A 21,944-nucleotide genomic window follows, 5' to 3' on the forward strand; every position below is an offset into this window, starting at 1 on the left:
CAAATTGCTTAGCGAACCTCCAAACAATAGGCCATAGCCAGTTTCCAGGGTCTTGTTGCCTGCCCTTATGTCTAGCTCGCATAAACCGCCTTTATTACCTAATTTTGAAACAGCAACCGGTAAAATCTTTACAGACTGCCATACCACCTTATGGGTACCTGGGTATCGCCACACATGTAGACCACTTTGATAACATTACAATAAATCGGTTGGAGGGTTTTTTTGGTTTGGGGGAAGGGAGGGGGAGGGGGGGTATTAAGCCCCCAACCGTAATTAAGAGCTGCAGATAGACTCGAAGGACGTCTCTGCCAGAAGCTCCATTTGCGCCTCAGGTTTGGTCAGATCTACCACCATCGAATCAGAGAAGTCTGCATACGCCGAGCTTATGGGTGATAATTTGTAGGACGACCCTATATTGCATTGTCAGCAAAAGATCACCGAGAAGTAAAGCGAAAGAGATGTAAGCCTACCAGTAGAGTCCGTGCTACTTTTCCGCTGGGCATCAAAGTCAGATGCGGCAAAATTGGAGCTGGCGTATGAAGTCATTGACGCGAAGCTAGATGCGAGGCTCGCATTGCGCATGTTCTTGTTTGCCGACGGCAACAGTGTGAAGTCACCTGCACAAAGCCGGGGAGAATGATCGTAGTTTGCTGAGAATACTGGATCGGCTGACGGTTGAAACTGCTCCGTGGCCAACGGTGAGTGCTGTAGAAGTGTCCGTGGCGTTTGATAGGCTGCGTTGTGTGATGTGTGGTGAGCCGCCTGACTTTCGGCAGGCGGCAGATGCTGCATCGTTGGCGTTTCGTCTGCACCGTCTCCTGGCTGGTCCTCCAACGGCTTCTGAAACTCGGCGTCCAGAGCCTCTTTTCCCAGTATGCCCTCTAGGCGGGTCGACCGTGTTGCAAGCCATTGATCGACAGATGCACTCCCACAGCCGCTGTGGGCCATCAACATACTTTGCAGCTCTGCAAACTCGGACACCAACGTTGCCCGCAGCGACTTTAGAGCCATGTGGTCGTCTTCCATCTGCTTCTGCAGTCCCTCTAGTGCCTGCTCCGCTTCCTTCTTCTTCCGCCGGCACTTGCTAGCTGCCACGCGGTTTCGCTCTAAAAACTTTTGTCGCCGGACCTTGTCATTGTTGCCCGCGGTCGACCGCTTGCGCCTCTTCCTGACGCTCAACGTCGCCGCACTGGATGTGATTGGAGACATTGCCATGTCCTCCACCTCTTCCCGCTTCAGATGCACATCGTCGATGGAGATCTCCAAGGCTTGCAACTCGTCCGAGTTTGCCCCTAGAAATACCGACTCGGGCTTTTTCTCCTGCTCGGGGTCGAGCAACAGGTGCGTGAGAGCCTCTGGTTCGTCCTCGAAATGTTTGGTATCGGCTTGCAATTGCCCCATGTCTTCATCGATGGACCCAGAAAAAACAGGGCTTGGGTCGCCGGATGACTCGGGATTGCTGGTGGGTTCGAATTGGAGGTGCGACAGCCAAGAGGGCGAGACCGTGCCGTCCATGCAGTCGTTATCGCCAAACAGCTCTTTCCCTGACGCAAAGTGGCCAATTTGATGCTGTTGCTCATCGTGCCCGCCAAGGCCAAAAAATTGACTGTCGTCGTGGTCGTTGTGCATTATGTGTGGCAACGCAGCGAATCCCACGTCTGCGAGGTACTCGTTGAAAAAGTTGTCGGTATCCATCTTGCCGTTTCCTTCACGCAAATGCTCTTGCGGGGACTGTATAGCGACCAGCAGCAAAATAGCAAAATGGGAGAAGAGACGGCTGATTTAAGCTAGTACAAAAGTACGAAGCATTGGTAGCTGCGTACGCGTTGCCCTTTGGTTTTAGTATCTGCGTTGGCATTAGCTGAGCACCAGAGAGAAACAGGCTTCCGAATATCACGCAGTTGGGTATGCTCCAAAGAAAAACCAAGGAAGGGCCGGCTAGGCTGCACTGGGCTGCGCTCACCTGATGAAGAGAAATATAGAAACCGACAATGATTCGACGAGTAATACAAGTCCAATGCGGAAGCGTTGTTCTTGAACCTTGAGAGAGCTCGGAACGGAGAGTCGACAGCCTGAGAAGTCGGTGAAAGAAATGTGTCGTGCAGATGCAGATGCAGATGTTGATGCAGATGCTGCTGCAGATTCGCTTGCAGAGATCGCTTGCGGTCGCCGTCTGTTTGCAGCGTCCTACTTGTTGCAAAGTGGGCCAATACAGAAACAAGTCAAACACAAGACCTATGCACCGGTATGCAACCTGTTGCTAGGGATATGCGGCTGTTCCTGACAAGAATGAGTAGTGGTATTTCCACTCGGATAGAGGGGTCGAAGCGCTGGTAGGGAAGAGCAATGGTGACTGGGGTGGCTGCCACGGCGACAGCGATCAGTGTCCGACAGAAATTGGGAGTTGGGAGCGAGACGTTGGAATGCGAAGAATATGAAGATAGAAGCGCAGGCCAAAGGAGAAGGAGCGAGAGAAGCCTTATAGCCTGGTCCCGCCCACAAAGATGTTGGGCACAGTACTTCCCCAAAGCTCCAAAGGGAGTACGGAGTACGATATGCGACAATACGAATACCTCTGGGACAGATGGTTTGTGGGGAGAGCATACAGGTCACCCGGATTCGCTCGCGGTTGCTGTGCACGGTCGCACATGGGTACGAGACGACGGGGCCGTGGACAAAGAGAGAGGGCTATGGAGCGGCGAGAGCGCGATGTGGGGGAGATACGACGGACTGTTGGTGATCTACTTAGCGCGTAACGCTAAGGCGGCTGGATTGATCGACCGCCAGAGCTGTCTGTCGCTGGCAGAAGACTGGTTGGGACGGCCAACAGCAGCAGGCGAGCGGCTTACTACAATCTTGCGGGTTGGCCACTAGACCTTGACCTTAATGATGCTGCCTGGGTGTATGGCATGGAACAAAGATTGGCAGCCGAAGGATTCACGGCTAGGGAGCCTGTTGGTCGCATTGTGTGTTGCTGGAGAAGAAAGGGAAGATATGCACAAAGAGAGAATGAAAACAGCTGGGAAAAAGCAAAAAAGCAAGAACAGAAACCTGTAGCTTCTTCTTCCGTCCACATGTCCAACAAAGCCGCTAGGCCTTAGGCAGCCGGGATAGAAAACCCAGCACAGGAGGCAGCCCACGGAAAGCGTGGAATTGGGCTTTGTTGTCGCAGTGAAGTTGTATGTGTGGCGTGTATGCGCATGCGTATGCGTGCCTGTGTATGCAACAACGAGCTCAACCCACACACATACATATGTGTAGCTAACACAAAAGTCCTGCTTTTCCGGTGCGGCCAAGGATGGCAGGTGCGGGCACGAAACAGGATCGTTGGCAGACCAAGGAAACTACTCGCACACCGGAGTCAACTCTCCGGGTGAAAGCTGTAAAAATACCGGGCCCCGAGTCTAGAATGCAAGATAGTTCCTGGCTTTAGCCGTCTCAACAAAAGGCGGAAGCTGTCTGCTCACAGAGTCCGATGCGATGCTGGCCGGGGTATGCTATCCGGAGCGGGGACTGAGCTGGCACTAGCGCCTCGATCTTACTCAGGTGTAATCCACTAGCCCCGTATTCTAGCCTACATCGGATATATGCACGTAGGCAGATACTTTAAAACTCCGTCCCATAACCTCCCCTTTCGATGTATCGGCCAAATGACGATCAGGACTAATGTCTGCGCACGGGAATCGCCTCGAATCGCCTCTTGCTTTCTTTTTCTGTCCTAGCTTCTGTATGAGCGCAACTATGCGTACAGGCACAATGGTTCGCTGGGATGCGCAAATCCTTTTTTTCCAGATTGAGATTGCAGTAATGGCATTGTACCGCAAGCCTATACACGGAACCTCACATGCCAACTTTTCGCACAGTCCGACGCCAAGGGCCTAGATCACGGTCCACGGGTCTAGATTTTGCGTCCGTAGATCGCAACTCCGTGATAGAGCATATTGCCGTGATTGTCGTTAACACAATATCTCAGCTGACCTTCACGGAGTTATGCCATCCAGCGTGTGCCTAGGTTCCACACAAAAAAGTCACATGATTACGATCGCGTCGCGGCACAGGAAGACGCGTTTTAATGGGCTACCCCTCCAAATAGAAGCCTGCTCGTAATACTCGGTAGATGCAACAAGGAAGCAGAACAACCGTTTTTATTTTCCGTTGCGTAACGTCGTGCTAACAACCCTGTTCTCTGCACACCCCAGACCTGCTCCTTCTTTGGGACAGCCCTCCTGCCTCTTACGACGCCACCAGAAACCCCCTCACAGCCACCACCACGATGGATCAGTCCTCGACACCGCGCGTCAGCTGTCCGTACCTAAACAGCTACGTCGGTCGCAACGTGCTGGTCGTTGGCAAGGTGGTGCAGCTGCGCGGTGACAGCGCGATTGTCGACGCAGACGGACACATCACTGTGCAGCTGAACAGGGTATGGTACTGCGAGCGCGAGCAGAACGATCCTCGAGAAGGCCGACGCTGACAGCTCTCTTCACCAGGAATCACACCTCATCTCAGGCAATGCTGCTCAAATTGTCGGCAAGATTACGCCAGACCTCTCTATCAAGGTGCTGAGTGCGCAGGATCTCGGACTAGACGTCGGTGCGTAAAGTATTTTCTGTTGCGATTGGTCGACCTGGTTTTCCTCGTATCGATCGAGGGGCAAGGAGAACGGGTTTCGCGGCCTCCGTCCCTGTGCCGTCGCTAACGCAGCCGATAGATCTCGAGCTAAGCCAGAAGGTCGTCGAGGTGGCACAGCAGAACAAGTCTCTCTTCGCGTATGACGGATAGTCGCTCTGATGGAGTGTGGCGGCAGGCATGTGCAGATACATATATATGTACATAACCATTAAAGTATCTGATAGAAGAGGCGGCAGCAGCTGCCTGCCATGGCGCTAAACCAAACATCGCAGGCTTCTTATCGCAAGCCTCATCCATAGCACGAGATATTCCAAATCCTCGCAAAAAGAGCCGGTCAAGGACAGTGCGTGTACGTCATGTCTGGCCACCCAAATAAGACTGGTCATCTTCAGGGAAAGCAGAGAGAAAACGGCTATCGCCGGAGCCCGATCTTGGAAGCAATGTGTCAAGCATTGGAATCCGCCACACTGTGGCCCTTCCGCCCCACTTGGCCGTACGGGCCTGTGATTGGTCAGAAGGCACAAAAGCAGGGCCTGGCACTAGTATTAATACGGACCCCTAGAAGGGTCGCGATGTATCTATTTCTTCCTTAGTACACAACACTCCGTTGCCCACACTAGACCCTATTCAGCCTCCTGCTCCTCACAGTGCATCACGTTATATGACCGCCACGTATAGCCTCCTTTAACCTTCACACAATGAAGTGATGCAATCCATAGTTGCCTTCTGAGTTGGCAGGCCAGAATTACCTCTTTGACGATGGGGAACAAAACGTCCGATCAACCCCAGATGCTTGGGACTAGCAGGAAGTATCCCGGACCCTACGATGAACCCGTTTCCCCATGATCGATCTTTAGTGCATTTCACACCTGTCTCGCCAGTACTTTTGTGAGCACGCATTAGTAGAAGCTGTTGGCATGGCAATTAGAAATTGCTACTATGTACTCCGTACTACATACTATCTTAACATCTCACTGCTACTGCCATGATAAAACCGAATTTCGCGCCCTAACCGCGGCGGAGCCCTAACGGAATCGGTTCCGCATATACTGCATACTCTATACACATTATGAAACTCCCTTTGCCGAGGCAATGCATCCTGCAGGGCCTGGCTGATATAACAAACGCCTTGGTATTGATATGAAGCAAAAACGCTGTGTCTGAACGTGATGGGCCAAAGGGAAAAAGGAAAACACAGAAAGAAAGAGCGAGGGAAGGAGGGAAAGGCGGGACAAAACAGGGCAAGATTCGCCTAGCAGGGTAGTTGTGCTCGTTTGGACCAGGTGGCGCCCTGTCTTGAAACTGCCGCCTAGACATCTTCTTCCATGGGATCGTTCGGAAAACCTGCGCCACTAAAGTCGGTCCACAGGGCATCGCTGTCAACGGTCAGAGCGCCGCCAAAGGTCACCTGGTGATGCCGGTTGCTGTGACCAGCGCTCTTGCGTCCCAGCAGTGGCGATGTGCTCGGCATGGTTAGGTCGGTGTCTAGATACGAGCTAAAGTCGATATTGCCCACAGAGCCGTGGTAGGTTCCGCCGTGCATCTCCTCGCCGTCTAAGCTGCCCAGGCTGACCAGGTCTAGCTCTCCCAGGCCGTGCGAAGGCGAGCCCGTAGTGAACTCGTTGGCCTCCGATAGCAGCTGGTTCAGCGTCGAGGTAAAGGGCGTATCAAAGGTCATGTCGCACAACTGGAAGGAGCCGCCGTGCTGGTTGTGCATGTTTTGCCGGCCGGGAGTGGCTCCTGTTGGACGACGCATGTTGGAGCCTGCAAGAGCCGCCCGCGGTGTTTTTGACGGAGTCCGTTGCAGTGCTGTCAAGGCCTCAGATGGCGACAGCGGGCAGTGAGCCACAGAGCGAATGGACTTGGTGATGCTCCTGGTCATCGGCCGGTGACTCGGAGTGGGACGAGTGGGCGTCTTGAATGGCCCGCTTGAGGCCGTTGCAGAAGAACCATCACCAGCCACGATCAATCTGGGCGGTGGCGTCGACGGCCGCGTGGCTGGGGGAGGTGGTGTTCCAAAAAGATCGACCATCTCGTCCTTGGACTGCCTGGTGGAGATGCTCTCGCCGTCGCCACTGCCCCCGTTACCAAGCTTGCTAGCCAGCGTCTTGGCGCCACCTGTTGGCGTCCCAATATTGGCGTCCAGCTCGCCCAACACCTTTGGCATGCCGTCTTTGCGGGGCGATGGGAAAAGAAGCCGTCGCGTGGCGCCAAAAATCGGATCGTCCACCGCAATTGGACTCTTTGCCGTTCCACTCCCCTTTGATTGCGCCGATCGCAGTCCCTGGCGACCAACAGATCCGCCACCGGAAGCAGGCCCCCGGTTAGACCCTGCATCAAAATCCGGCTGGTGTTGTTGTTGTCTCTGCTCCCGCCGTCTTGTTTCCGCTGTCGCTTCCGTCAACTCTGTTGCCATCGCTGATGCAGCAGCTACGACCTCGTCCATGGACCGAGGCTCGGCTGCTGCTGATCGTGCTGTGGGCATGTATGCTGACGGCAATGTGCCCTGGATGTTTATCTCGTCTAGCTCGGCCAGGCCGGCTGGATCGGTTGTGAAGTAGGCCTCCGACGTGGGCTGAAGCTGTGGATCACTCTTTGTTCTCGACTTTCTCGAACGGGATCCACCTCCACCGCTCTTGGCATCCCGCTTTCGCTTGGGCTGGTTGAGCCGCGAGGCATCCTTCTCCCATCGGTCGGACGGTCGGTGGCTCTTGAACTTGCCCAGCCAGATGCCGCATGCTGCACATACGGGAAGACATAGTCAGACGGGGCACTTTCTGCACGATCAAACGGAAAACTCACGATTGCACAGCAGCATCTGTGTCCACTGCTTGCTGTCTTCCGTCGGGCCCAGGGCCTTCTTCACCAGCCGGTGCTTGGTCGGCTTGCCATCGTCGTCGCGGTTGAGCACGTCAATCGCCGTCACGTGACCCGGCTTTTCCGAGTATTCGTGATAGCCCGGCTCGCCCTCGTGATCCTGCGTCCACATCTTGCGCCATGTGGGCGTCTCAATCGCACCACAGTTCTGGCAGAACGGTGGCATCTCCCCACTCTCGATCGCCTTCTGTAGCCGTTCCCGGATGGCGGCTTTGCGCACCAGGTTCTTGTTTGATCGCGGCTGGTCCGTGTCGCTCGGTGGACACGGTGCCTCGGAAAAGGCTGTTGGCGCTGGTGGCATTGCGGGCAATGCCAATGGGAGCGGCGCAGGCGGATCGCTGGCGGGAACCGAGGGGCCTGCAGACGCGCTGGTCATGCTGTCGCGTGCCGCACGCGAAAAGAACTCTGGTAAACGTTGCGGCATCGACTGAGGCAATCGTAGCTGCGACATCATCTGGCCGTCGTTGGACGAAGAGCCATTAGCTGCCGCCATCTGCAGTGTCGCCCCCACGGCGGCGTCCAGGTCGTCTTCTGCGGCAATCAGCCTGGCCAGGTCGGCCAGGTCCTCTGCAACATCTGGACCTTGAGAGCCCGCCGTCGTTGGCGGCATAGGTGTCGCTACTTCTGTGGGTGTTGGCGTGTTGACCTCTGTCGGTGTAGTCTGCCATCCCATCGATGTTGCTGACTGGGCGTTTGGACAGTGACTTGCGTCAAAAGACATCCCGTGCTGTTCCTGAGGCTGCTGCGGTTGTGCGGGTTCAGAATACGCTCGTTTCTGTGAGGCCGAACTGCTCTTCCCACCCACGCTCGCTGCCTTTTGGGCCTTTGGTGGCCGGGCCTTTGGCGGGTCGTATATGCTCGTCATGGGCAGTAGCTCTGGGGGTCCAGGGTTGATAGCCATGAACGAGTACTGCTCCGCTGGTCGAGATGCGCCCTCTCTGCTGGGAGGCGGTTGACTCGCGGCGGCGTTGGATGCCGGCGCGGCATTCGTTGCCGTGAAGCTGCCGGGGGCCGTGTTCGCAGCAGGCTCGGGAGCAGCAGTGGAAGGAGTCGGTGCTGCGAACTCCTTGGGCGTCTGTACAGGCGGCTGGATAACGGTCTCGTTCAGGCAGTCGTCGTCGTCAAACATGTCGTCCATGCTGCCGCTCATAAAGCCAGAATCGGTATCAGGCCGCCGGGGCATCGGAGGCAAGATCGGACTGGACGGCATCGGACTGGACTGCGGCACGTAGGTCGTAGAGCGAGGAACCGGCGGCGACGAGCCTATTTCTGCCGGGCTGTCGTCGGGGGTGTAGTTTTCGGGTGACGGGGCAATGGATTCTGTGGGTGAGCGACCATCGACGGATCGGGTGTCGATGGATCGGGTATCGGCTGCTGAGCGTGAGTAGAGGCCTTCTTGTTCCCGAAAGGCATTCCTCTCCAAGTCGACCATGGACTCCCGGCGCGACTTCTGGGCCAGCATCTTTCTGACGTGGTGCTGGCTGGGTGGAACGCCCTGGGGCACTGGGGTGGGGGCACGAGGGAGCTCCTGCAGGTGAGCAGCAGGCCCGCCGGCGCCGCCGCCCTCATTGCCCGACGGCGGTGCGGCCATGATGGGCCGCAGGGTGCGAAGGGAGCCCGACGTGCTGGCGGCGACACGCAACGAGTCGGGCGGCATGTCGAGCGACGTCTTGGTCGGGTAGTTGGCCTTGGTGGTCTTGACCCGTTTCCGCTTGGAGCCGTCGTCGGGGTCTTGATCGGTGGGCTGCTCCTCGGCGGCGGAGGTGTTGCCGTCGGCCGGCTGCTGCTTTCGAGGGCGACCGCGCGGGCGGCCCGTGGGCACCTTGGACCGGGTCCGCGACGATGGCCTGGACGAGGGACGACGACCGGCGTCTGACCGCAACTTGACAGGCTCGGCAGGCGGTGTGGAGGCTGCGACGGGCTCGTCGACGGTCCCCGCTGTTGGTGGCGGTGAGCCAGTGCCCATGCTCCCCATCCTGGAGACCGGCAGGGGGTGTGCGGGTTTGGCGAGGAGAGAGGGAGGCATGGATGATTGGCGAGAGCCGGGTCTGGAGCCAGGACGAGAGGCAGCCGACGGCGGCCGCTGCTGCTGGAAATAGGACATGTCTGGCCGGACTGACGCCAAGCCAGGAGACTGCACGGCCGCGACGTTTGCCGAGCGGCCAAGATTCGGGTTCGACTGCAGGAACGAGTTCCACTCGGTGGTGTCGGTCGGTGTTGGAGCGCCCCTGGTCTGGGAGCCATCGGCAGGGCCGAGCATGTCTGAACGGGTCGGCCGAGGGACCTCGGTGAGCTTGAGCTTGACCTCGAGCGTCTCGCGCACGCCGTTGCCAAAGATGGCCAGCACGTTCTTGCTGACGCGACCGGTCACCATCTTGCTGCCGTCGTCTGTCGAGGCCGGTGGGCCGGACAGGTCGAGAGCCCACGACAACATGCCCTGGCCGACCAGCGGAGTGTCGGGTTCGGAGTAGTCGTAGGCGTAGATGGTGTAGTCGTGCTCGTTCTGGGACAAGATTTCGGGACTGCACTGGGCAATGGCCTGCAGGCAGGTTCGGAGATCGATGACGCCAATCCAGCTGACGTCGCTGATGGGAATGGCCTGCACCTGCAGCTGCTGTGGCCAGCGAGCCAAGCAGTTGACCCGGCTGTCCTTGTCAAAGGTGTAGTGCACCTTCACTGGAAGGGAGAGTGTCAGCAGTACGGAGAGATGGCGGAGGGAAGCGGCAGGGACAGGCGTGGATGGCCAAACGTACGGCCCATTGTCCGGACTTGCAAGCCCATTTCTTCTGCCTCGCTGGCTGAAATCGCTCCGGGCAACTGCTGGCCAGCGGGTGCTGCCATCCAGGCATTGCCACTGGGCGACGCCATGGCACCCGCTTCCTTTTTGCTACAAGTCGGGATTCTTTGTTTCAGTCGTGCCCCATGGAGGATGGTGCTGTCCTGTGTCGTGGCCGTATCCGATCGTATTGCTGTTCGTCAGGGCGGCGTGGAAGAGGAAGGAGGCGAAGAGCGGTAAACACGAGGGAGAATCGAATGTTGGAGACGGCAGCGGCAGCGATAGGGGCGAAGCAGGAATAGGAAGACAAAAAGACCAGAGAGACAGACGATGTGGCAGAGGAGGTTCGGAGGGGGGGGGAGATAAGGTGCGTAAAAAGGGTGCGTCCGGGGCGAATTGAAAGAGGCTGGAGCCAAAGGGTCGTGTCTTTCCTTTTTTTTGCTCTTTCGGCTGCGCGTGAGGTTCGCGTCAGGGCCTCTCTTTTTTCGCTGCTGAACGAGCGCTAAATAGGGTGGGGCTCGCTGGGTGGACAGACAACGCTCTAGCTGTGGGGAGCCGGTGCAGCGTAGCAGGGCAGTGCGTCACAGATGCCGTTTCGTGCAGCGGGCCGGGAGGGGCCAGAGGCAGTCAGCGCTGCGTGAGAGGAATGCAATGGGAGAAAAAGGGGCAGCAGTGAGGACAGACAGCGAGGCCGGTCAGAGGGAGCAACGGATATCGTGGGAGAGAGGGAGAAGATACGTCTCTAGAGCTAGCTGTCGTAGCGGTGGAGCCTCTTTCTCTAGGGCGCTTTAGCAGGAAGGGACGCGCCAGAACACGTGAACGCGCCTAGTTGGCAGAAGTGGCAGAATGGCAGGAGCAGAAGAAGAGCTGAGTCCCGTGACTAGACTAGTCTGTGGTTGTGAATGGCGTAATAGGATAGAAGCCCCAGCAGGCCATAGGGCAGAGATGCCTGAGGCTCGAATGGCCGGGGAAAGCTGCGGTTTTCTCGCCCGAATGGCGGCTGTGTTTCCTGGCTTTGGACACCAGAGCTGGAGGAGATGAATGGTCATTTTCTGACAGGGAAGCTGAGGAGGAAAAAAGGAAAAAAGGCCGCAGAAGTGGCAGCAGTCATGTCGGAGGGGCGGCTCGCCTATTTATGTTCGTGGCCAGGAGGCTTCCCAGCCGTTGCTTGTGTCTCGACATGCTTCCACTAAGTCCGTCCTGCATTTCGCTGCTCCCAATCGTCACCTTTTCTCGACCGCTCTTTTGGATGCCGCCATCCTGGCCTTGTCTTACCATTTGATGCATGCCTGCTCTTTCTGTTGGCCCCCCCCACCAAATGCTGTGCGCTTCCACCTTCTCGTCTTGTCAACAGATCTCTCGATCCCACGCCCCGCTTCCTTGCACAGCCTGGCCGCAACAGGAAACCACTTTGCTATCACCGGGCAAAACGCAAATTGCCACCCTTTCCGGACACCCTGCCTGCTCCGATAAAACAAATTCAGTGCGATGCAGCCTTCCCGCCCCACTGGCTCACCAATCACATAACACCGTTCCATGAGTCCAACAACACTGCCGACAATGAAAATAGACGTAGTAAATAAAGGATATCGCGACAAAGTCGTAAACAACATGTTTGCCTCAGCCACAAATAGAGGCTGTTATTTCTGGATGTAAACATGCAATCGACTACTGCACACAGATTGTCTGCATTCGGAGTATCACCTTTCGCGTTGCTGCCTAACCGGCATTGTTCTGCACTTCATCACGCAAAACACTGCGATGTGAGCGCATTTCTGTCACCGATTACAAACACATGGTCACGTGTCACCACAATTTCCGATGGTGATAGCGGTGATATTATTGTACGATATTGTCTGCGTACAATGCCCCCTCTGCCGTTCTGTCTTTTTTTCTCTCTTTTTTTCCCTTTCTTTGTCTTGTTGCCACCACGGCCTACTGCTCGTCCTCGTAGATCCACGCGGCCTTGCCGTTGGCGTTCTTGGTGGTCTTGCGGGCGACGATCTCCTCGACGACCTCCTTGACGCCCTGTTTGGCGCGCGACCGGCCGACGAGGTAGTTGACGATTTCGCGAGGGGAGAGAGAGCCGTCGCGAGCGAGGGTCTCGACGTCGGCTTCGGATGGGAGCCCGAGGCGGCGATGGGGGTAGTCGCGGAAGTCGCGGTCGTTGAGGAGCGGCAGAGGAGTGTAGTTGTCGGCTGCGGACGGAGGAGCGAAGAAGGGTTCGGTGATGTTGTCGGCGTCGGAGACGACGGCGAGGGTGTTGGGCTGCCATTGGGGGCGGGATCCGTCTTTGCGAACGAGCAGGGCCTCGACGCCCTCGACGAAGTCGGGATGGCGCATGAACCGGGAGGCGATCTGGTGTTCGCGGCGGAACGTCTCGGCGATGGACCAGGCGCCACCGACGCGCATCTGGCGGAGTGTGACGTGGACGGCAGTGGGCGAGCGATGGGCGAGCGTCTCGAGCGAGCGGGTGGCCCAGGCGCGGACGGCGTCACTGCTGCCGGCGCTGTCAGTCCGGACGGTCTCGGCCTGCAGAGCGGCGACGATGGCGTTGACGCTGTCGAGGCCGAAGCAGCGGTCGATGGCACGGCGCAGCTCGCCGGCCAGCAGTGGCGGGCGGTCGTGGGGCAGACCGGTGGCGAGCTCCTCGATGGCGGCGCTGATGGCGTCCAGCCGGGCGTCATTGTCGTCGTAGTCGCGGAAGCGCAGCTCGGCCAGACGGGCCTCCAGCGCCGGCAGGCTGGTCGAGTGCAGGTAGTGTGTCGCGAGACCGGCATAGAGCACGTCGGCGCCGACGAGCCGCTCACTCGTCAGGGCCAGGTATGTGCCCACGGCTCCTGGCATGCGTGGCAGGAAAAAAGAGGCGCCAACGTCCGGGAAGAAGCCAATGTTCGTCTCCGGCATCGCAAAGACTGTCCGCTCCGTCGCCACTCGCAGCGGCGCATGCACGCTCAGTCCCACGCCACCGCCCATCGTGATGCCGTCCATCAGGGCCACATACGGCTTCGCGTACGTCGCGATCAGGTGGTCCAGCTGGTAATCCTGCGCAAAGTAGTCCGCCGACCACTGCTGGCCCGCAGGCCCTCCCCGGTTTGCCGCCGCGAGCGCGGCCACGTCGCCGCCCGCACACAGCGCCTTGTCGCCTGCTCCTTTGAGAACTACCACGTTCGCCATGTCGGACCGCTCCCACTCGAGCAGCCGCGGCACGATCTTGCGGATCATCGACCCGTTTAGCGAGTTGAACTTGCGCGGCCGGTTCAGCTCAATCGTCCGCAGACCGTACAGGCTGTTGAATAGAACGTCCTCCGCCTCGTCGCCTGGCTGCGCCTTCCACCGGTCGCCCGATGGCCCCGTCGACATCGACATCGCTTGTGCCGGCACCTGCATCTTGGCCCGGAGCGGCATTTTGATCGGCTGCCGTGCTGCACTTCTTGCTGCTGCTGTTGCCGCTGCTACCGGAAACCCAGTCCGGGAGAGGAGCGTGCAGAAGAACATGTGTGTCGGCGTCTGTGTCTGTGTCTGTTCTCTGTCCTTGGTTTTGCGCTTGGTTTTGCGTCCTCGAGCCTTGTCGGACGAGATCGATGGGAATATGCTCGCAGCACTCAGCACTCGTGGCTGTCGGCTGTTGGCTCGGCTCGCCTTTGTCCTCGGTTGCTTGGCCCTGCCCGTCGCTGCGCTTCGGCGGCAGATTGTATGGTGGGAGAGGGGTGTCTCGCTCGGCAATTCGCCTTCTTTTCACCTCGGTTTGTGACGGAGAGGGAAAAAAAGCTGCCCCAAAAAACCGACGCAGCCCCACCAAAGAGCTTGGGCCAATCACGACTGCACTGTGAGAGCTTTACTTGTTCACACGTTGCACGAGGCACGACGACGCAAGAAGCAAACGTTCATCTTCATTCTTCATTCACTACACATACACCTCCTACATAGTTCTCTCCTGTCCTCATGTCCCGCCCTATCCAGACAGCCCGCCAAAGAAACAGGCCAGCCCCCACGCCCCCGGATCTGGCACCTTTTCGAACCCGCTGCCTCCAACATACACTGTGCGACCCAGGCTCGCCTGCATGCCTTTTGTGCTCTCAGCGCCGGCGCGAGCAGCTGCAGCGGCCGCACCGACGTCGCCGCCCGTCTTTTCCAGCGCGGCCACAAAGGGGTACAGAGCGTCCACGAGCGTGCGGTCGCCCGGCCGTGCCGGCGTGTAGCGCGAGAGGGCGTCGCAGCTCTGTCGTAGGGCCGCGGCCCAGTTCACATGACCCTTCTGTCCACCAGAAGCTTGTTGGCGCAGTGCGTGTACCAGTGCGTTGAGGAAGATGGCGTAGAGCGCGCCCGACGTACCGTCCATTGAGCCCTCGACCACGGGCACGATGCCGGCCACATCGGCCACCACGTCGCCAGTGAGCGCTGAGCCGGTCGCGAGGTGCTGCAGCACGGCTTCGGCGCCACGCTTCATGCCCGTGCCGCAGTCACCGTCGCCCACAATGGTGTCGTAGTGCGTGATCTCGGGTTCGGCCGCCACAACGCGCTGCAGCCCGCGTTCCAGTACGGTGCGGACCATGGCCGGGTCAGCGTACAGGCCGGACTTGGCTGTGGCTGTGGCTGTGGTGGCTGAAGTGGCTGGAGCTGTGGCTTTGTTGGCAGAGGTCATCGCATCGTCCCAGGTTGCATTCCAGGTGGCTGCCGAGATGGACGTGGCCCAGCCGGTGACCTCGGCCGGATCGTCGAGCAGCTGCAGCAGCGAGGGCCCGTCTGGACCTAGGCCGGTGTCGACGCCGGCGTGGAGCAGGCTGATGCTGAAGCCGAGACCGTTGAGGCTGGTCATGTAGGTGCCGCTGAGCACTCGAACTGGTCGGATCTGCCAGTTGGCCGCCAGCTGGCGCACCACCTCGGCTGTGATCCCGCCAAGTTCCAGCACGCTGACGCCGCCGAGATTGTTGACCATCAACACGACGTCCGTCGACCCGGCAGGCAACGACAGAAACGCGCGGTCTGCGTCGTCCGTGTCCAGCAGCTGCCGCAGCAGCGTGCCCACCAGTGCTGGCAGCGCTAGACCGCTCGCCCGTCCCGAACCTGGCTCGTTGTGGATGCCCATGCCGATCTCGACTTCGGTAGCCGTCAACCCCTCGGCCGCGTTCGGTGGCTCGCGTCCCGGCACATGAACGTGCTCCAGACTGGCCCCCACGCTGACGAGATTCGTCGCCGCCAGCCGTGCCAGCCGTGCCACCGTCGTCAGGTCCAGCCCGCGCGCTGCTGCCGCTCCAGACACCTTGTGCACCAGAACTGTGCCCGCGATGCCGCGGCGCCCAACCTTGCCGGCCTTGGCTCGGCCCACGCCCACATCGTCACCTACCACCACCATCTCGACCGCCACACCTGCTGCCCGCGCCTTCTCCACTGCCACCCCGAAATTCAGCACGTCGCCCGTGTAATTCATCACCGTCACTAACACGCCTGCCTCGCCCGGCACCCGTTCCGCTACTGCTGTGCGCACCTGCTCTGTCGACGGTGACGCAAAAATCGTGCCCGCCACTGCTGCCGTCAGCAGGCCCGCGCCCACCATCGACGCAAAGCTGGGCTCGTGCCCCGAGCCGCCGCCCGACACCACCGACACCGTCGCCTTGCCGTTCGCCTTGCTGCCGAGACGATAAATGATCTTGTGCTCCTCGTCTAACGCTACCGCTGGGTTCGTGTAAGTGATCGCCCGGAGCGCCGTGTTGACGAGCACCGTCGGGTCGTTGATAAAATGCTTTGCTGAGGACGCCATCTTGCTGATGAGAGGTTAACGTGTAAAACGAAATAGAGGCCGTGAAAATCCAAACACGAGACGCCCCTCTGACCATATAAGCGAAGGAAGGCGCCAGAGAGCTATGTCGCCGGAGTGTGGAGACACTAAGGTGGGGGGAGAGGAACCACCTGTCCAGGGACAAGCGGGGAAGTCGCAGCCCAGACGCTCGTCGGTGTTGTTGCCCCCGATGCTCGGCGACAGCACCGAATAGGAGCCCAGAGGCAATTGATCATTCGGCTTATGGAACTGCAGCATAACCGAAAAGACGGCTCCAAAACGCCTGCTATGTTTTCTATATGCTCCACCCCCGCAAAAACGACAATGTTCACCATTATGCAGGCCCATCACTCGTCGTCGTCGCTGTCCGCTAGAAAGCCGCCCCTGGCCCGCTGTCTCTTTTTGTTGGCAGTCGGCACCACATCGTCGTCGTCGTCGTCATCATCGCCGTCTTTGCCTGCATCTTCCGGCACCTTATCCGGCTGCTGCTTTTCCGATTCCTTATCCGACGTCTCGCTCGGCTCTTTATCCGATACCCTATCCGTCGTCAATGTGATAGGCGTCTCGTCCGTCTCCATGTTTTCGTCCTCGTCGCTGCTGCTGTCGACAAATCCGGCGTGCTGTCGACTGCTCGTCTTCTTCCGACTTGTCGCCGTCGGCTCTGTCACGTCCTCGTCAGATCCGTCGCCATCGTCTGTCTCTACAGACTTCCTTCGCTTCCGACGCCTTGGACTCAACTCTTGCGAGTCACCCTCCTCTTCGTCCTCTTCGTCCGACAGCACTGCCAACTTCCTCTTCGTCTTTGTTGCTTCTCCTGCGCCCACGCGGCCTTCTCCGGAATCCCTGCTCAACAGAACTGCCTTGTGCACACGCTGCCGGATCGCCTCCTCGCGCTCGAAGAACTCGCGATCCTTCTCGTCGTCCGTCTCGTCATCGCTGGCATGAACGTACAGGTCGCTCTTGATCCGTCGTGCCTTCTCCAGCTCCTTCTGTCGCCGTCGCTGCGCCCGCTCGTCCAGCTCCTCTTCCGTCGGACCGACCTCACCCTCGCCGCCGTCGTCGTCGTCTCCGCGCTTCCGCCGTCGCCGTAGTGTCTTCTTCTTGCGCCCCTCATCCACAATTTTGCGTGCTGTAGGGCCACCGGCTGGGAATAGCATGTCGTCACCGCTTCCAAGGCCATCGTTTCCATTGTCATCGTCGTCATCGTAGACAGCCTTCTTGCGGGGCGCTGTTTTTCGCTTCAACTGGTCTTCCGCTGACTGATCGTTGTCAAATACTGGAGGCTCAAACTCTGCTTTGTTGATAAACTCGAGCGATTCCCTCAGCTGTTCAGCCGTGACGCTGCCCGGCACCACCCACACCGAGTCAATCGTCTCCTCGATGGAGGACACCAGCCGCTCGAATCCCACCAGCTTCATCAGCAGCCGGAGGTGTGCATTTTTGAACATGGCTTTGCGGCACGCCTCGTCTTCCGGTCGGATTGCTATGGTTGATTAGTCAGCTGCAACATTTAAGCGTTGGAAAAGCTAGGCTCAAACTCACTGATAGGCGAAGACTCCTCAGAGAGGCCGGCTGATGGCTCGGCTGGCGGTGTGCCGGCCTCCCTTTCTGCGCTGTCTGGGCCGGCCACCTCCAGCGTGTCCATGGCCGTGTCCAGCGCCTTCCACGCGCGCTTCTCGGCCCCGGCGGCCTCCAGCTGGCGTTTAACCCAGAGCAGGTGTTGGTGCTGGTTCTTGTCAAGCAGAACGCCGACGACGATGGCGATCTGGCGGTCCCGCTCGACGGCGAGGCGGAACTCGAGCTCGGCTGCCGGTCGCGGGTTCGTGGTCGAGACCGTCTGCTTCTCGTAGCCGTACTCGAGGAAGTGGGCCGTACTGGCGCTTTTGGAGAAGAGCATCTCAATGATCAGCACCGGCCGCTCCTCAATCTTCTTGACGCACTTGCGCAGGATCTGTTTTGACAGCTCCTCCCAGTCCTTGAACAGCGTGCTGCTGCTCCGGGTTAGCGGTTCCGGACCCTTGATCATATTGAAGAGCAGCCGGATGATGTCGACCCGGAAGAGCATCACGCTCATCTCTTGCTTGAACGCGATTCGGTAAAAGTACCGGTGCGCTCGGGCTTCAGCTGTGCCTCCGTCAGGTCGTTGTAGTTAGACGTGAACTTGACAAACGTGTCGATGACGCCCTGCACGGCGAACCGGTTGGCAAACCGTGAAAAGTCAAACTTGCGTTCCGTGCTGGTCTTCTGTGCCAGCGCCTCGTCGTTGCCCGACTCGTCGTCTTCGTCGTCGTTTTGCTGCTGCTCGTCTTCTGCTGCCTCCTCGCCGTTGTCGTCGCCGTTGCCTGCGCTGTCGGTCGCTGCCGTCGTCTTGACCGCCTTCTTGGCCGCCTTTTTCTTGCGCGTGCGCCGCCGTGATCGTACCTGCAGATCAACATTCTGTTTGGAGTACGTCTCCAGGATGCGCAGGTAGGTGTGCGCGAGCTCCGTGCAGGCGTCGAGGTACTCGTAGCCCTGGTCCTTGTAGTTCTTGACTAGGTTGGCCACGGCGTCGTGCGTGGCCTCCTCGTAGAATAGCCGGCTCAGGATGTTCTCAGCGATCTCTTCGTCCTCCTCGCTCCTCGACTCGCTCATCTGCTGCACTGTCAGGAGGATTTGCGTGTAGCAGCGCATGACCACCGTCAGCTCGGCCCAGTCCTTGTCGTTCTGGGCCTGGTCGAGCACCCGATTCAGGAAGATAAACATCTCCTGGTTGAGCGCGCCAGCGACGAGATTAAACGAGCTGACATCGCCTGTGGGATCTTTGCGGCCGCGCTTCTGGGCGGCGGCTTTGGAGCGGGCGCGCTCGGCCTCAAGGAACCAGGCGACAAGGTAGAGGAACTGGGCACGGTGGTGGTGCTGGATGTGCGGGGCCTCGCGCTCGATGCTGCGGCGGGCTTGCAGGAAGAGCGGGTTGAAGCCGGAGTCGAGCAGCTCGTCGACGAAGTGGCGCAGCTGGCCGTTGGCGCGAGCGTTAAGCGACACCGAGGGCCCAAGGCCCATGAGCTCCTGCTTCTCGTCACGGCGGCGGCGTGGTCGACGCGGCGGACGGAACTTTTTGGACGTGTCCATCTTGAGCTCGCGGGCAGAGGCGCTGACCAGGGCGTCCTGACCGGAGAGGGCAGACATGCGGCCCTCGCCGCGGTCAACCCAGACCATGGTGCCGAAGCGGCTGTGACGGGTGGGGCCATGAGGGCGGAAGGACTGCAGCATGGCAGCCTCCTTGTGCATCAGGGCGGTCAGCTCTTCAGCCTTGGTGGAGCTGAGCTGGGCCTCGTCCATGAAGAGCTTCTGGACGTCGACGCGCTTGATGAGGTGGAAGACGATCTCCATGACGGTGGCGTCCTCGGTGCGAAAGTCGTCGCCCATGTTGGAGGCCATGGTGAGCAGCAGCAGCAGGATGTCCTGGTAGGAGAAGGCGTCGATGGTGGCGGACCGGGACACCTGTGACTCGTCGCCGTCGTACTTGACGCCGGCGGGCGGCTCGATCATGGCGACATTTCGCAGAAAGAAGAGCACCAGGCGGATGATGGCCTGGTCGCGCATGGAGCGGTCGGCCAGCGGCACGGCCATGGCTGGCAGGGCCACACGCACGGCCGTGTGCAGAATCTGGGCGCCATCAAAGTTGATGATGGCCCGCTTGTAGGCCAGTTGGGCCAGCTGCAGCACGGGCAGATGGCGGTAGTGGTTGACCGTGGCCGTCTCGACGTCGGTCTCGAGCGGCCAGGTCAGGGGCGTCAGCACCTCGTAGCAGGCTAGCGCCACGCGGGCCTTGAACCGCTGGGCCGTCGCGTTCTCATGCCAGGTTGCCAGGATGCGCAACAGATCGCCGCCCACGAGATTGGTGTCGGCGAGGCAGCGGGCCACGTCCATGCGGTTTAGCTTCTGGTCGTAGAACCGGATCCATTTCTTGATGTCGCGGAGTACGTCCAGGGCGTCGTCACCTAGCTGGTATTGTCCGTCTTCGTCGGTGCCACCGAGCTGTTGCCGTCATGTCAGAGGAGGCAAGAGGGGGGAGAAGGAGGAGGGGAACAAGAGGACGAGAACTTACTGCAGACACAAGACTTGTGATGTGAGCCCGCACTTCGGGGTGGACAACGTCCGCAGGAGACTCCGTTGGCTCCATTGTTGCTGTGCAGGTCGGGCTGCCTGTTCTCGCAGCATCCGCAGTCTGCACCCTTGGATGTTGGAGTTGGAGATGCTTTAGTGTGTGTCAGTACTCCGTACATAGGGAAGGAAAGCTTTACGCGGACGACGCGTTGCGGCGCGTCCAGAGAGAACAGCCAATCGTGCTGCACCCTGTGGGGCCTGCCATTTTCACAGTCGATTGTGGACCGAAGCACGTGCTAAGTCATTTCGCGGGGTGCCCCAGCTTAATGCCGAGGCCAAGCGGTTTCTAGCCGTACTAAGACCGGCCTTTGGATTCTGACCTTCGTCTTCCGTTCACCTTTCCCTGATCAATGCAACGCAGCTTCAAGATGGCAGCCCGAATAAGATATATGGCCCAATTGGGCTCCCATATGCGATGCTACAGCTCGACGCCTTCGCGAGCGGCGGCTGAGGTGAAGCGTTTGGGCGTCATTGGTGCAGGACAGATGGTGAGCTGCAGCGAGCTTGTTTGCGTAGTTCCTGGTCTTGTTTTCGACTTTCCTTTCTGCTCTCTCCTTATCTAACGCTCGGTCGCCTACAGGGTCTCGGAATTGCACTGGTGGCGGCGCAAAAGGCCGGTCTGCCGGTGACGCTGGTGGACGCATCGCAAGCATCGCTAGACAAGGGTCTGGCCTTTGCGGACAAGCTGCTGGCCAAGGACGTGGCCAAGTCGCGAATCAGCCAGACGGATGCAGACGCGGCGCGGGCGCGGCTGACGTCGACCACGTCGTACGACGGGCTGGCGGACGTGGACTTCGTGATCGAGGCGGTCCCGGAGAGCTTGGAGCTCAAGACGGCCATCTTCCGGCAGCTGGCAGCGGTGTGTGCTGCGCACACGATCTTGGCTACGAACACGAGCTCGATCTCGATTACGCGGATTGCAGCGGCAGCAGGCAGCGTCTCAACCGAGGCCAGCACGCGCGTGGTGGCGACGCACTTTATGAACCCGGTGCCGGTGCAGCGCGGTGTCGAGATCATCAGCGGGCTGCAGACCAGCAGCGAGACGCTGGCGACGGCCGTTGCGCTCTGTCGGGCGATGGGAAAGGTTCCGTCGACGTCGGCTGATGCACCCGGATTCCTGGCCAACCGCATTCTGATGCCGTACATCAACGAAGCCATCATTTGCCTCGAGACCGGCGTCGGCGACCGCGACAGCATCGACGACATCATGAAGAACGGCACCAACGTTCCCATGGGCCCACTGCAGCTGGCCGACTTCATTGGCCTTGATACCTGCCTCGCCATCATGCGCGTGCTGCACGTCGAGACTGGCGACTCCAAGTATCGCCCCAGCGTGCTGCTCAGCAAGATGGTCGACGCCGGCTGGCTGGGCAAGAAGACCGGCAAGGGCTTCTACGACTACTAGCAGTCGGTCTGCGGTATGTCATTGATAGAGCCGAATACTGAATTAAAGGATGTTTCTGCTTCTTTGCAGTAATCCGGCACTGATATGGCAGTAATACGGAGTGCTCCGTAGTCCGTATGCAGGTAACGTGATTGACCCACTAATTGTCCAGCTAGCCTGTTTCGACCAGGAATCGAGGAATGGCTGCCAACTTCTGTCATCGACAGCTCCAATGGCTGTCCACCCCGATCTCTGTACTCCGTACCAGCCGCATTGACAGCGCGCCGGCCTTGTTTCTCGGCTTTTCTTTGTCCCTTCTGACTGCTCATACATTTCTTTGGGCTTTTCTC

At 59.0% G+C, this 21,944-nt stretch overlaps 8 protein-coding genes across 8 annotated transcripts; 2 read left to right on the plus strand and 6 right to left on the minus strand.

The window, feature by feature from the left end:
- Window positions 1–273: 273 nt before the first annotated feature.
- Window positions 274–1,695, minus strand: CMQ_1244 (bzip transcription factor; the record flags this gene model as incomplete). The annotated part of the gene is made up of 2 exons (XM_014318323.1): window positions 274–410; window positions 471–1,695. The coding sequence occupies 2 exons, from the start codon at window positions 1,693–1,695 to the stop codon at window positions 274–276; spliced, it is 1,362 nt and encodes a 453-aa protein (XP_014173798.1).
- Window positions 1,696–4,273: 2,578 nt separating this feature from the next.
- Window positions 4,274–4,782, plus strand: CMQ_965 (DNA replication factor a subunit ssb3; the record flags this gene model as incomplete). The annotated part of the gene is made up of 3 exons (XM_014318044.1): window positions 4,274–4,423; window positions 4,491–4,593; window positions 4,712–4,782. 3 exons carry the CDS (start codon window positions 4,274–4,276, stop codon window positions 4,780–4,782), a joined length of 324 nt encoding a protein of 107 aa, XP_014173519.1.
- A 1,159-nt stretch (window positions 4,783–5,941) lies between these two features.
- Window positions 5,942–10,377, minus strand: CMQ_1482 (gata transcription factor; the record flags this gene model as incomplete). Its single annotated transcript, XM_014318561.1, has 3 exons — window positions 5,942–7,371; window positions 7,435–10,185; window positions 10,263–10,377. The coding sequence occupies 3 exons, from the start codon at window positions 10,375–10,377 to the stop codon at window positions 5,942–5,944; spliced, it is 4,296 nt and encodes a 1,431-aa protein (XP_014174036.1).
- A 1,843-nt stretch (window positions 10,378–12,220) lies between these two features.
- CMQ_613 (crotonase) lies at window positions 12,221–13,783 on the minus strand (the record flags this gene model as incomplete). Its single annotated transcript, XM_014317692.1, has 1 exon — window positions 12,221–13,783. One exon carries the CDS (start codon window positions 13,781–13,783, stop codon window positions 12,221–12,223), a length of 1,563 nt encoding a protein of 520 aa, XP_014173167.1.
- Window positions 13,784–14,240: 457 nt separating this feature from the next.
- Window positions 14,241–16,046, minus strand: CMQ_1242 (dihydroxyacetone kinase; the record flags this gene model as incomplete). The annotated part of the gene is made up of 1 exon (XM_014318321.1): window positions 14,241–16,046. The coding sequence occupies one exon, from the start codon at window positions 16,044–16,046 to the stop codon at window positions 14,241–14,243; it is 1,806 nt and encodes a 601-aa protein (XP_014173796.1).
- Window positions 16,047–16,411: 365 nt separating this feature from the next.
- Window positions 16,412–18,090, minus strand: CMQ_939 (DNA repair protein; the record flags this gene model as incomplete). Its single annotated transcript, XM_014318018.1, has 2 exons — window positions 16,412–17,547; window positions 17,607–18,090. The coding sequence occupies 2 exons, from the start codon at window positions 18,088–18,090 to the stop codon at window positions 16,412–16,414; spliced, it is 1,620 nt and encodes a 539-aa protein (XP_014173493.1).
- A 44-nt stretch (window positions 18,091–18,134) lies between these two features.
- On the minus strand, window positions 18,135–20,226 carry CMQ_1043 (DNA repair protein; the record flags this gene model as incomplete). The annotated part of the gene is made up of 2 exons (XM_014318122.1): window positions 18,135–20,081; window positions 20,152–20,226. 2 exons carry the CDS (start codon window positions 20,224–20,226, stop codon window positions 18,135–18,137), a joined length of 2,022 nt encoding a protein of 673 aa, XP_014173597.1.
- A 352-nt stretch (window positions 20,227–20,578) lies between these two features.
- Window positions 20,579–21,615, plus strand: CMQ_986 (3-hydroxybutyryl-dehydrogenase; the record flags this gene model as incomplete). Its single annotated transcript, XM_014318065.1, has 2 exons — window positions 20,579–20,698; window positions 20,791–21,615. 2 exons carry the CDS (start codon window positions 20,579–20,581, stop codon window positions 21,613–21,615), a joined length of 945 nt encoding a protein of 314 aa, XP_014173540.1.
- Between the last annotated feature and the right edge of the window lie 329 nt (window positions 21,616–21,944).

The sequence above is a fragment of the Grosmannia clavigera genome, assembly GCF_000143105.1.
Source record: "Grosmannia clavigera kw1407 unplaced genomic scaffold GCSC_140, whole genome shotgun sequence".
Classification (NCBI taxonomy): Eukaryota; Fungi; Ascomycota; class Sordariomycetes; order Ophiostomatales; family Ophiostomataceae; genus Leptographium; species Leptographium clavigerum.